The sequence below is a fragment of the Taeniopygia guttata genome, chromosome 3 (genome assembly GCF_048771995.1).
Source record: "Taeniopygia guttata chromosome 3, bTaeGut7.mat, whole genome shotgun sequence".
NCBI classification, from domain to species: domain Eukaryota; kingdom Metazoa; phylum Chordata; class Aves; order Passeriformes; family Estrildidae; genus Taeniopygia; species Taeniopygia guttata.
Window position 1 is genome coordinate 105,444,613 of NC_133027.1, and position 15,413 is coordinate 105,460,025.

The window sequence follows — 15,413 nt, forward strand, 5'->3', positions numbered from 1 at the left end:
TAATCTCCTTTCAGGAATAATACTTGTACAGTTGATCTCCATGGCAACAAAAGCGAAACTTAAAAGTAGTTGGTGTAATAACATTCAGTATCCCATCAAAACAGTTGGCTACCACAAATACTATTTGTAGCTATTCATTCAAGCACATTCTCTACATTGCTATGTTCCTGTTTCAATTATTTTGAGATTAAGTTTCTTTGCTTTACTAATTTAATGGAAAAACTGTAGAGAAACACATCCAAAAAAAATATCCAAAGATTTTGAACAGAAAAAAACCACAGTAACACTGACTGAAAGGGCACCAATTTCTCACCAAGAACCAGCAACAGTGTATCAATTGTCAGATACAATATTGGATAATTTTACTTTAAGCTCTCTTGGAAAATATTTTCTAATCCCTAATCACTACATGGTAAACTAACAAACTATAGATACAACGGATGCAATCAACCAAAATTTGTGAAGAGCAGTTTCATATCTATTAACCTATAATTAAGAGACCACTAAATAATTAAGGACCTATTTCTCCAAGGTCCCATAACCACTTAATACATCACCACAACTAGACACAGATAGTCATAATACAATTTTCCATGCTCATGACAGATATTGGGCCTGCTGCCCTCCAAGACTGCTGAAGAGCTCTGATCATACCACCTGCAGTAGTAACTCCCCTGAAACAAGTGAGGTACAAACCTCCCTCCACAGAAAAAGAATTTAAAAAACCCAAAAATAATCCCCCTGACCAAAGTCTTGAAAGAACACCCAAGCAGACTGCTTTTTAGAAAGTACCTTTCCCCACCCCATAAAATCTAAGAGGAAGAGAAGATTGTCATGCAATATCTGGACAACCGCTATAGTTTGCTACTAATGGGTTATTATTGATACTTGTTTATGTTTTGTTATTTTGTGTTACTTTAGAGTACACACATCTCAATACTTTTTTTCGGAAGTTGTGCTCACTGTTCTGATTCAGAAGAGAATATATTCCTTCTGAAAAGACATGAGAATTCTCTTCCATGCAACATATGCACTTTCTGAAATAACTAAAGCATCCTGGCAACTATAAACCCTGAGAAATTACAGTATGAATGTAGTTCTGAGAAAGTCATGCTTTGAAGCTTGAAAGAGTTTACACAAAGTTAAAATGATCACGTGATTCTAATTTTACAATTGTTACAATATCAGAGTTAATTTACAGCCTTGCATCAGTTTACACCATTAAATATTCATTCTACCAGTTACACTTACTGATGCTTGTTTGCTCATGTGCTTCTTTCAACCACAGAAAAATGCTGCACAAAAAGAATTATTGTACTAGATCATGCATCTTCAGTTGCAAATGCTCCTTTCAAAGACCATGTCTTTCTGGATCTTGCCAATTATTAGCACTAGTTAAGCAATCTGCACTTCCCCAAGGCAGTGACAAATACACATTTAAAGCAATTAAATCAGACAACATTTATAGTGATTGGCTAAAGCACAAAACAAGCATACACAAACCCTCTGTTAAGTTGTTTATCTAATTCTACGGCAGCTTTCTCTGCCCTTCTCTTGTAGTCTGTAGTTCTACCCACTACATAGCTCAGAATAAAAAGTCCTAAGGGGAAGTCACACAGATTTATATCAGTGCTGGAAACTCTGCTCTGTTGCAAATGGTTTTGACTCTTTTCGTAACACATTATTACAATTAGAAATGGAGTAGCACTAGGTGGTTCTGATTTTGACAATTTAAAGAGGCATTTTTCACCCAACTTACTCTTGAAAAATGTTAATACATGATTATGACATATGTATCCCTCAGTAAGTACTCTAAGTATTAGATTTGTATTTGTACATAATTAGAGTAAGGCTTAAAATGGGCAAAAAAATCATACTTCTATTTCAAAATAAGAAATTAACTTTGAGAGAGAGACATGAACATATTGACACTATTTTTAGATAAGCAGGTAAGACCTGTAATTAAAGCCTGATCTTTGCCTAAGAAAACATCTGTTTTCTTCACTGTGTAATTAGTAAAATTAATGAATTCCAATCCATCCACACAAATGATTTTTTTAAGTTTGAAATCAATCACTTTAAAGCCCAAGATGCTTTTAGCTACACAAATTTGCCAAAAATTGATACTCTAAATCAAGTTCAAATTACAGCTGTAATTTTCTTATAGTTATGTTTCAAACATTTTTTAGCTTCCTTCCTCTATTCTGCCAATGTTCACACTTCTATTATAAACAAAACATATTTGTGTCTAAGAAATTTGAGATGGCTACATACTAAATTAACCTTCTCATACATAATTCTTGTCAGAAATCTGATTAAGATCACATTTAACTGGATCATAACAGGAACTATGCTTATTGGGAGATTTGTAAAAAAACTATCCCCCTCTGAAACATTTTATTATATACAGAGCAGAAAACTGCTGAACAGTGAACACAATATCACAACGCAGATTAGAATACCAAACATTAGAGAAATTTCTTTTAAAATATGTTCTTAAGAAAGTGTTACTTCTAAGAATATTACATGGCAGGTGACCACACTTAAAGAGGTTAGCACTGGATAATTACAGACGCTGCAAACAATGGGGCTTTAGCAATCACCACTATTGCCATTGTATTGCTGCCATAAAGGGACAACAAAAGGAGGCTTCTATCCCACCACCTTTGGGTTCTTACTCACAAGGGCAATTCCGATTGCCCAAAACCTATATATGTATCTTTTCATCTGCTTTAATTGTTTCAATCTTCCTCTTCGACTCAGAGATATGTGCAGGGAAAACCCAGCTAACAATCTCATAAGTACTTGTTTTACAAATCTGGCCCTCAGTCAAGAAGTTGCAGTGAAAAGTCTTTTAATCACCTTTCTGATCAGAATTTACTGGATTGGATCTAAGTTCAAGGGTATTAAAATGTGCAACGGAGACTATGAAAAAATGGCTGGGTTATAGATTTTAACTTCTTAACTAGAAAATTGACTCAAAATAGATTTTCTAATTTACAATGAATCAAAAGAAAAAACATTAGACCATAGCAAAAGTGGCACAAATGTATCAAAAAGCAAATGAATAAACATTTGAAAAGATTTATTATTAGAAATCGTAATAAATTTTGGAAAGATGAATCGATTTTAGTTAAAAGGTATATCTGACAATTTATTGGGCGGGAAGATGCATTATTTTCCAATTGTTATCCACCTACAGTAAAACTGATTTGTGTCCTATTGTATTTTATGGAAAAGGAGAGAGCAACTTTCAGTGATTTAGATTAAATGTATTAATCATAACCAGACACTGTGAACTATATATCTACTATTAAAGAAGATTTTTGACATTTAATTCTGTAGCAATATTTTGGCTCTGTACCACTCTTCCTAAATCCAATTCCTGCTACAGTTGGCAGATTTCTCCCTTTTAATTTTATGGGGCTTAAAGTAGCATTTAACCACCCATGCGGTAAATAATGCAGGATTAGAAATATTTAGTGTTTTGTTTCCCTTTGAAGAGAACCAATCCATCAACCCTCAAATATTTAAAAAATATTTTCCACATTCTAGTAATATTTAATATAAGATTCAGTAAAATGTCCTATATAAATGAAGTTTTCCTGAAACAAAAAATACCCCACATTAAATACTAAAGAAAATATGCAGTCGCATCACCGATATAGGGGAACTAATTTTATAATGATACTGCTTTATGTACAAAGAAAACTTTAATAAAACCTTCAGAGTTTTTAAACTTGATAGTCACATAATATCTAATATTTACTCTCAATCAGAAAAAATACAGTGAAATATTCTCCTGAACAAGGCATAACAATATATTTTATAATATTTATGTCCAACTTAACACTGAAATGATAGTTTCTATTTATGCACACCCTCCCCCTCCTCTTTTTTATGCAGTCACATGCTATATTTTGCTGCATGGAAAATTGAGTTTAGAATAACTTTTCAGAAGCAATATTCTTAGAATTCTTTTAGGTAGTGCAAATATTCTTAAACTGCCTTATACCCACACCAACATGTAAATTCCAGGTTTAAAAAAAAAAACCACAAATAAGAGGTGCAGTATGACAACAAAATCTCAATTGTGACATGCACAATGCTTTATTTTCCATAGCATAACAGTGTGACAGAAAACGGGAAAAAGGGTTTTCTCCAGTTTGACCATATACTCCAGGGAATAAAAATGCAACCTACTTGAACATACTGTATGTATCTGTTTAGGTCTTTCTAAAATAAGGCTTTTAGAAGCCTTGTCCAAAGCAAACAGGTCTGGGCAAAGGGAAAGTGGGGCACACTTTCTCTAAAAAGCTCTTTAAAGTGAACTACATGAGTGTTTAAAGAAATACACATCTAAAGCAAGACAGCTGAAACAGTTTGCCCATCAGCTAACAGTAAGGAAAGACGACTCCCTAAATAAGTAACTTCCAGTTCTCTGAACTGAGAAGTTTCTTCCTTGACCTTTAAAACCAAGATCTGCAGGAATGGCAAGTCAAAACTGAGAAATAACAGAATGAGAAAGTTAGTCTTCTGCTTGTGAATGCAGGTGTTTAAAACCACCTGTCAAATCACCTATCCAAAGCTAGTAGTTAGAAAAACTATCCGCAGCAAAAATCGGATCAGGAGCAAGTACAAGAGTGCTGAGTCTAATTGCAAGGGGCTGAGTGGAACAAATTTTGAGCTGTTATCAAAACTGTTGGACTGAAGTGTTCACTTGATCAGTTACAAGCATTTACACTTCACTTCAAAAAGAAGCTAAAAAAGCACCTGCTATGTTGCAGCTGAAGGGACAGTAATTAACAGGCAAGGACTAATACACTCTTGAACCACTCCAGCTGCAAGTGCTAATGTTAATAAACCTTTTCTTCTTATCCTCTTTATTCTTAGACACTCTATGTAAATCGGCAACTAGACAAATGGTTTAAGAACACAAAAACTAATAATTATTATGCTTTTGAAAACATCATGCCAATGTTTTATGTAGGCTTTCCCAGAACATCAAGAATCCATGAAACTTAGGAGCTTTGAGTTTTTCTGTGACTCACCTCACAACTCACAGCCTTCTTAAAGCACTGATTATCTTTGGGAATGACCTTCCCATTCTAGGATTGCTTATCACAATTTTATTTAAAGTTAGCACTGCTGTCTCTGATGCTGGATAAATATGTTTTATTAAGTGTTCACTTCCAACAGACCTTAGAATTGAAGATGCTGCAGAATATAAACAAGGCCTACATTTCTATAAAAAAAAGGTTCTGCATTCAGTTATATGCTTCCTTGCTGTAAATACCAAGTGGTAACTGTTGGAAGAGGCAATCCCTGAGAAGTTTTGAGTAATTTTTGCCTTCTCAAAACTACACTCTCAATATGCACATTTGATTTTCTTATTTCAAGAAACCAAACAGTAGCAAGCATGTCACTTTTCCAGCTGAGTCGGTACGACAACTGTGGTTTGCTCCACTCCTTTCTGGTTCTGTTTAACATGTTATAGAACACTGTCTTTAAATCTAACTGAAGTCAGAGCAATTAAAGAGAATGGCAGAGGAGGACTCTTCCATTCCTGTATTACCTCTCACATCAGAAAAGAAGCTAAGTAATTTTCTTGGTCGACTCAACTTCAAAACAATACATCATGTATGTTTCCTACTTTCATTTCTGTCCTGTATTTTGACATAACTTGATATATGCACTGCCATGATGAATTGCTGGAGAGAGTACTACAGATCCAGTTTAATTCACTATTTTTGCAGTACTTCTTACTCTGGGTAGAAGTCATACAAACTCAACCTCCTCTCCCCCTCCACCCCCCAAATTTAAATTGGGGTTTGCATTTTGGCTTTTGTTAAAAATCAAACAACATTAAAATATTTTCATCATTGTCTTATAGTAATGACTAGAAAGGTAATCTGCTAATGCTACCCATCACTTCACACAAGATTTTTGGAATATGTATTACATAAATGAAATTCTAACAGAACCAATGAAGAAAATAAATGAGTGCATCTGAATATCAACTGCTTATCTTAGAACAAATATAGGTGGTCACTTAATAGGCTTAATCTAGATACCTAATGGAAATCCTCTTCTTACCTCTGGACCTCTAAAGTGGCTATATTCATTATAGATGACCACCATATGAAAGGCAACATAAAAAAAATATTTTCAAGTTGTTCCACCTATCAACAGCCCTGATGGAAAAACCTATTCATGTGAATGAGCTACTATGAGTTGAATTACCAAGAAACTTCCAAGTGTTTAGGAACTGTACTTGTTTTTGGTTAAGAAATAAAAACCCAATGTGTTAGCTGAAATTCCTGGCATGATTTTCATGATTTACTTCATGTTTATGATGTTATTACAAAATAAATGAGATGTTGCTTATCAGGTAAACCATAGTATCTGTGCAGGTGTTCCTTGCCTATTACATATGTTTTACTACCTATTCTCAGCATTAAAGGATCAACTCCCCCATCAAGCTCAACACAAGGAAATCCAGCACCTAACTTGACTCTGGATACAAGATGCTGTTCTACCATTAACTGTTCAAAATGCTGCTCTTGAGGCATTAATAAGTTTCCAAAAGAGATACAACAGTGAAATCCTTGCAGAAAATATATTAAGTGCAATTACATTTAAAGGATTTATTTTTTCCATTAGAATTGCAAAAAAACATAAAACATCAAAGAACCCATAGCACTTGGGAAGTCAAAATAAGCAAATTCCAAACGTCTAGAGAAGAAACATTTCATACAGCCACACACCAGAAAGTAGGATTTCTTTTAAAGTGGCAGAAAACAAGACGAATAATCATGTTGCTTCATATTGTGAGGTCAGAGGTTTTAAAAATCATTATTATCTGTAAAGACTGCTGTAAAATTGTATTAAATGTGTTTTCAAGACAGACACTAACTGAAGAATGAAAGGGATATCATAATGCTATTTGTCCTCCTTAAAAATAAACTTAAGTGAAATTGTAGATGACAATCATTGGAGCGGTTGGGTTGAGGTGAATTACAAGAAATACTGCTTAGCCTAACAGTTCATAACACTTGTCACCATGAATAAACCACAGAATGCATCGAAAAAACTAAGCAGCACATTTGGCATTTCTGAGACTAATGCTGGAGGGCAACCGCTTTGCTGAAGTGGGATGCTGGTTTTGACACTATACTTGAGAGTCCAAGAAGAGACTAAGTCACCACATTCACTTCAGCTAGACAGAAGTTAATCTTTGATAGTTTAAGGCTATGCTTTGATTGTCACTGCAGGTCAACTATACCAAGAAAAAGCATTGTGAGCTTTGTGACACAGAGTTATCTCTTTTCGTGGTTATACATGAAAGATACTTACATTTTGTTAAGTATTTTGAAAGATACTTATATTTGATAAAGTACAATTGTTATCTCCACAAGCTATTAATTGGCTGCTGCATGTAAACCATTTTTTTTTTTTCTTGATAGTCACAGATTTTGTAAGAATCAAGGCAGGATACAATTCAAGACTCTACACTCTAATTTACAAGGTAAGTGATACAGAAGAACAAATAAAAAACCCAGTAACTCTTTTCTGACTAATGAACTGCAGCTTCTAGCGAGACAAATGCTGTGGTATCATTTGTGCCTCTTTACTGATTTGATGACACCACGATAATTGAAGATTTTCATTAGACAATTTCAGGTGACACAAAAATCACTGTCACTTAATGCAAACAGTTTGTGAGGTAGACTTCATTTAAGCACAAATCTTGTAAGTGATAGGTAAAAATCACAGCCCTTCATAACAATGACATCAACACTGACAAACCTGACCTATTAATTGCAGTGCTCTGCCTTGAACAATCACATACAAACCAACTGTGCCTTACATATGGACACTACTGCTGGCGCTATTAGTGATGAGAAGCACTTTGAGAACTGACCTACCATGAAAAATGATACAGGTGTAATTAGGATCCTTTCAATGAGGAAGTACACTAAGCCATTATGAAAGTCACTAAGCAGCTTTAATCCTCCATCAGGTGCTTCCCATAGCAGATGGAAGTTACATTAGGCTTGCACTGGTGTAAGTGAAAGCTTTAGCAAAAATGCACTGGAAAATTAATTTGTGGAAAAAAGAAGCTCTTGCTATGTGGAATACATGGTGAGGATTAAAACGTGTAAGCACAGTGAGTAGTTCCTCCAAAAACCTATAGATGAAGTTAAAAACATCACAGATACCTCAACATTATCCACAATACTTACATTTCATTTTGAAACCTACATTGTTTATGATGAGGTTTTGAAATTTGACTGAAGCTTTCTTCCCCTTTGGTTCATAGGTTTGGGTTGGAAGGGAAAGATCATCTAGTTCAGCCCTGCTGCCATGGGAAGGGACACCTTCTGCTAGATGTCAAACTATTGTTTTCTCATAAAATAAAGCTATTTCAACATGACTAAGTTCTGAAGTCTAGAAGTGTTCCACTTGACTCATTCCTCAGGAAAACTAGTATTTTTGCTAATAGTTATTGAACACTGGAAGAATCAAAGGTGGGGCTTACACTGACATCACAGCAGCATCTCCTCTCCTAACAACCTGGATTTTTCTGCCTGAAAAAAACATATCTGCAGGACACACATAGGTACAGGAAACCAACCTCTCCTTAAGGAAGTTTTATCCCTCTACGTTGTAAAACTAAGGTATTGAGTTAAAGAGAGGATTAAAAGAGCATGACATTCACTACATTCTGCATAAGTAAATATCCATTGAAGGTAATTACAAACAAAAAAAGGAAAAAACATACTGAGAAATGTTTTCAGTAGCTGAGAGTATTTCTGATGACAGGAAATCTTAATAAAACCATTTCAAAGAAAAAAAACCCTACCCTCCTTACTCGTTTAATGGTAAATTCATTTGCAGTTTTAGCAGCATAATGTTTCAAAACCTTACCCTCAGAGGCCTAATAGTCCTCCTCATGAATGAATCAAAGTGTGGAATTCAACAAGAGTTTAGTTTTGTTATAATCTAATACCATCACATTTCCACAGAATTTGATATAGAGACTATTGCTCAAAATGACAGAAAATCATTAACTGAATAAAATAATTAACACACCAAAGACAAATTATTTCATGCACCTTGCTGATACTTCATTGTTTTATCTGACTGTACACCACTCATCCAATGCAAACAAATCCTCCACATCACCAAATACACTTCAATTTGAAAAGAAGTGTTCTTTCAAAAGTTGCAGAGTATCCAAAGAGGCTTCTGACCAATATTGTAAAAAGAGTGCCCAAATTATTCTTTAAGGAAATATTCCTTGCATCTATAGCAAGATTTCTTACCCAGTAACATTTCACTTTATTTCCAAAATATTTTGACTAGAAAAAAAGCTCCTAAAAACACCTGGCTGTTTCTTCAGTTAGAAAGAACTTAGAAGCAGAAATGTTTGATTTCATTTTACATTTAGAAAGCTATTTAAAACAGCACGAGTGCTTAATGCATCTTTTCTCCTAATGTCAACAGACTGTTAATCTGTCAACAATTTTTTCAAGAAAAGCTTTTATCTTTGAACTTTTTGAAAAAAAGGCACAGGATTTGACAGAAATACCCAGACACCTTCAGATAACAGGTCCTGGAAATGTAGCTTTCATCCTTTAAACACATTTTGAATAATTACAACTGTGTATAGTCAAGCTCAGTAGCACAGCTGTGCAAAAAAATAAATCAATCCAGGAGTGCAAGACTTAATACAAGCTGTCTAATGTAATGAAACCAAACCCCACAACACAAAGGTGATGGATGGAAAAATTGGCAGTCAAAAGAAAGCATCTTTTTTTTATTGGTCATGTTTTTTGCACTTTAGCTCAGTGGAATCACTTACCAGCTTCCAGCCCAGACAGGGAATACAGAGAGGAAGAGATGACACAGAAGAGCTTTTAAACAAAACCCTGCAATGTTTCTCTCTGTCTCAGAGAAGAAACAGGGCCTAGAATCACACAAGGAATAGCTAAAACAGCAGCACTCATTCTTAAAACTTATTAAAACAATTTCCACTTATTTGTATGGAGGAACTGTGAATGAAAGTCAAAATTTTCACTTGAATACTAAGCTGGGCAAAACATTTTGAAGAAAATGAGAAAATAGTCATGTTATGTTTTCACTACCTATAATGAACTTATTTTCTTTAAAAAGGGTTTTATGCTCTCCCCAGGAATCCATCTGAGAAAAAAATGACAACCTCAATCATTTTAGGTAAAGAGGTAATTTAGTATTCTACATCATAGAAATAAACCTTTACACTTCCAATGCATCTAAAATGTTAGATTTCACATTTTACTCTATGAAATAGAAAAGATTACATGCCATTTGCTAGAAAGAACACAGATACAGGAGTAGAAAAGTGACGTGCATATAAACTATATGTCACTAGATGAGTGCCAACTATATAAACATAAAGAACAGAAGAAAAAAGCATTCCTTCTAAGAAATCAAGTGTTTCATTCATGGAACAGTACCTCTAAATTGCAGGACTTCCGCCTTTTCCTAACATAAAGCAATAAGATTTGATGCAATATGTACCTTATTAGAAGAGTACATTAAATATAAAAGCAAAAGTATGATTTTCCTCATTTTAACTACAAAGCTACTACTATCAACTTGGCACAGTATTAGAGAAACCATATGCTTTTCTATTTCTTTTCAAATATAGTTTGCTGTCACAAAACAAAGCAATGAAGATATGAAAAGCCACCATTATAGTTGTAACCCAAAATATATACATGACAAACTACTTAATTACAGATTCCATTAAAAACGTGGCTATCTTAAATGAACTGGACAATTGAAAGGCTGTAAGCCAGTTGTATTGAATATTTTCTTGTTTATTTTCATTTTCTTGCTCAGTCTTTTCAGTTGTCATCTGCTGTATAACTCATTCAACCTGCACATTGGAGTAGGTAAGGATTTTTGAAGTATGTGCATGCTAGATTTTTACTTCTCTCTTTCTCATCCAGCATTGTGTGATTATTAAAAAAGTGTTTTGACTCGGAGGCCGTACACCTGATTAAAGGAAGACCCATAAGTTTGCTCAAATTAAGCAACTCATCTGTGAAACACAGGAAGGGCTTCTGCAGAGAATCTAAGTGCCAGCTGTGGCTACCTCAACCATAAAGAGCAGCATTCTTCCTCTGATGCTCAGCTGCCACTGTACTGTGAACATGAGGTGAGCAGGCAGTTTCCTTGGTCCACAGCAAGCAATAGTCCCACTCCCAGCCTGTCATTTCTCTTACAAAAAACCACCCAAACAGCTGGGCATTAAACATTTCCTGAGACTGGATGAGGGTATATCGAGGCATTGTCATAGTTCTTCACTCTGCCTTCCCCAAACCTGTGATCCCCAAACCAGGCTTTGCTGGCTTCTATAATTGTGAGCCTTCAACCAAGCTTTTCAAAAAGCTTCAGCCTTGACTGTATGAAAAAGGCCAACTGCATTCTCACATTCCTTGGATACAAATTACATATCCTTAGACTGAACAGAAGATATAATGTGTATCTTTTAGGTAGTGTATTTTTTTTTTTAAACACTGTCTCCCCTTCAGGTATGTGTAAAAGCAGTGATACAGACATCAGACTCCTTGCTGCTAGAAGAGAATTAATTCACACCACAATTCTGTTCAATAACTTGAGTCTGCAGTGTTCTTTCCTCAGGATATTAATCTTTCTTAAAGCATTCTTGCTCTTCACTGTTACCATCTAATAGTAGTAATTACTTCTTGCTCTGTGCTATCAGATGTCACAGGTATTAAATGCCTTTTTTTTCATTGGATTTAAGTATCTAAAGAAGCTTTCCTTTAAAAAGGAATCACTGACAAAAGGAAGCACATGAGCTCTGGTTTATATTTACAAAGATAGATAGAGCAGATGTGCCCATAAACATAAATAGTTATTAAGGAGGTCAGAAAACTGCATCTGCAGAGCTAACAGCACATCCCTTCTATTTTCGATTCCTGCCTAAATAGTGACTCAGAAGCTACATTCACATGCCAACCTTCTTCCACAATATCATGCAAATGATATATTTAATAACTGGAGGTAACTGAATTATCAGTCTTTAGTAGATTGGCCTGGATTTTTGTTATAAAGGGAACTACAAAACCATCATTACATATGGGATATCATGACTGGAAGACAAAATGGGCTCCTAAGGACAATGCAAAAAGCATAGCAGAAAATAAACATTAGGATTTTTTATTATATACATGCATTCACAGTATATCTTCATCAATTGAAATTTAATCACCTTTTTACAATTTAGATGAAAAGGAAGGTTTTAGGGTAGTTAAGCCATGTATCATCAGTACCATGAAGCTAACCTATCAGTTATAATAGCTCCTATAAAATACCAGAGTGAAATTGCAATAAGCCTAGAAAATGGGCTACAAATCCCAGATATGCTCAAGCAAGCACTGAACCAAAAATAAAAATAGGTAGATAGGAAACCAAGAACTAGATAGCATTCATCTAATTCACGACCACTAACAGCAGAGATCACAGGACAAGGTTTTAAAGCATCTTATTCAGCTCCAAATAGCAATTATTGGACAGGAACTTGAATTACAAAAACCTTGCCTCTTCAAAACGAATTAAATTTCTAGCAGCTCCTTTCTATTCTCTAGATATAGTAACTCTTACATTTCTCAGAAGCAACTTATGTAGTGTAAGCAACTTAAATCTGAAAGTATTTAGTGTTGTCAAATAATAAAGAATATCTGTGTTGCAGTATTTATTGCTGTGGCCTATGTTTATTACACCTTATAAAGGATCTCCCACATTCTCGTCTTCTTCTAAACATTCTTCTTATAAGAAAGAAATAGACTGGGCTATAAAAAATAAATTTTTTTAAATTAAAAAAGTCAAATTTCTTGTCTCATCATGCCAAAGAAAAATTCAAAAAACTATTATTAGAAACTTATTTTAGACAAAAGCTGTAAGAAAATCCAAGTATTAGATTGCACAGAAATGCAAAGACAGGTGAATTTTTTCCTCTACTTATAAACATTGCTCCTAGGGCTGTAGGTACTAAAAAACCCCAAACATCCTATTTGTAGTTCCAGCTTTAGAACAGGCTCAGTCCAAAGAAATGCATGATCTCTATGGCAGGCACATAGATAAGCTGCTTTATTTTTTTTTTTGTATATATATACCTTTTTTGCCTGACAACACAGGTGTAAACCAAAAAAAAAGAAAACAGGGACATATTTTTCAAAGCAGTTTTTTGAGATAAAAAATTACTTGAATTGTACCACAATGCATCCTGGAAGTTTTTTTATTATCAGAAAAGAAATTGATTTGATTTTCATCACAAAAGTGAAACATGTTTTCATATAGACATAAAATCTATACTGAAAATAGTAACTTATATACATCCACCTGCACTGAAAACTTTTTCCTTTGCTTTTCTAAAAACCTCTCAGAACAGTGCACATGAGCTTGCAAAAATGAAAACACCTACCAGAGCATTATGATTTCCTGAAGCCTTTTTTATGTTTCTTGCTGGCACTCCATGAAGATGACTACATCTACTCTGGAAACCTACAAAAAAGTACAAGTTTATTTAAGAATATTTTCTCTATCATAGAACAAATAAAATTCACCATTACACACCAATCTATCAATATAAAATCCATTAAACAAAACCATCTTATTGGAAAACATTTTACTGGTGGAAACACAGAGCACAGAATGGTAAAAGTTAGAGAAAGAATAATTTGTCATGAAAATTGACATTTCTGCAGCTATTCTTATTGCCGTCCTGGATCTATGGACAGTTGGCAGCACAAGCAGAACATACTGAACTACAGCAGAAAAGTGATTTTTGCATCATTTACAACTTCCTTTCCACTAGGAAACATTAAATCTGTCCAATCTGCAGAGACCAAGTCCTCCAAAGCAATCCAAGGATCTAGAGAATAAATAATCCCCACAAAAGGATTCAATACATTCAGTGTGCAAAGTAGTTTAAAAGTGATTTGACCACTGCTCAGATTTTGTATTTGAATGGGAAAGAAGATCCTTGTGGCAGAGGAAGGTACAACAAAATTCTTTGGCAGCAAGCTGAGGTCTGACAACTTCAATCTGTGGACAAGAATGGGTTCCTAGCTGTAAATGCAATCCAACACTGGTAGAGCTTACCATTGGTTACACTGGATGCACAGTGGTTGCAAGTATTTTAGAAATAAACAAAAAGGGTCTTTCCTAAATTACAATCTCAATCCATGCTCTGGAGGAACCCTTTCCTATTCTGTACAAACAACATGGCCTGACCACAAAGCAAAGCAGATGGTCACATTAGTCTCTCCAGTCTTTAAAATTAATGAACTTCTATAGAATTCTACACGTTACAGCAGAAGCCAGGAGCAAAATGGAACATGAAGTTTCGTTTCAAATAATGTTGAAAAGTTCTCAATGCAAACATTGAGACAAAAGAGCAGGCCATTAAAATGAGCCATTTCCCATCTTCTGACTCCTCTAATAATTGACTTTGAGTTATTTCTCTCCAATGATATCTTAGAAATGTAATGGTTCAAGGAAATAAACAAGTAACTCCAAGACCTTTTCCACATTTTACATATTTCATATTATCCACAGATATCTTTCTACTGTTCCCAAGTTATTCTACAGCTTGCATTTGCTTGATTGCTACTTACCTCTCCTCCCTGAGCGGGACATAAGAGGAAAAGTACCAGTTAAGATACTTTCAAAGACTGGATCAGGCAATTCTCTTTCCAGTTCTGTGGAGTCTTCTTGTTCCCACCATGGAATGACCCCTGTAATTCCACATGCTCCACCTGGTTCGTTTTCATGAAACCAATCACTCTGCTCATCATCACCTGTGTGAGGGCAGGGTCCCCAAACCCCCCAAAAAAGAGGGAGGAGCAGAGAAGATAAAAATCAGATGTTACCATCAATAAATACTCTGACAGGATTATTATTTCTTTTGCTTTATAGCTGTATAACAATTACTCCTATATAGCAGTTTTATTTGGAAGATGTTTCTCAATAGCATGACAAACATTGCCATCAATGAAGCATCATAAAATGTAATGTTTTAAAACCAATTTACAATAGTGAAAACAATAATAAACTAGTTAATCCTTTTGGCAATAACTGTGGGGAAATCCATTTAAGTTACTGCACTTTACATATTAACAAAAAAACAAGCCTTAATCTCCGGCAGGGAATTAAAAGGTATAAAACTGAAACTGGTTCTTTGCAGCTGATAATGGTATATAATTAGCTTAATTTCATGATTTGTATGGCTAGTAAAAAGGGAAAACAATCATGAACAGATGTGACTGAATGAAGTTAATCTGATTAAGTTCATTTAGAAATAAGTTTTGAAAAAGTTGATTTTAAATGAAAACTGA

The 15,413-nt window shown here is 34.6% G+C and overlaps 1 protein-coding gene across 1 annotated transcript in view; it reads right to left on the reverse strand.

The window, feature by feature from the left end:
- The window catches only part of GPATCH2 (G-patch domain containing 2), a 119,043-nt gene that overhangs the window by 81,487 nt on the left and 22,143 nt on the right, over nt 1–15,413 (reverse strand). The window contains exons 4-5 of the mRNA XM_002191087.7: nt 14,694–14,876; nt 13,499–13,578 (exon numbers count right to left, since the gene is read on the reverse strand). Of these exons, the coding sequence (XP_002191123.4) occupies nt 13,499–13,578; nt 14,694–14,876 (263 nt within the window). The remainder of the gene's footprint in view (nt 1–13,498; nt 13,579–14,693; nt 14,877–15,413) is intronic.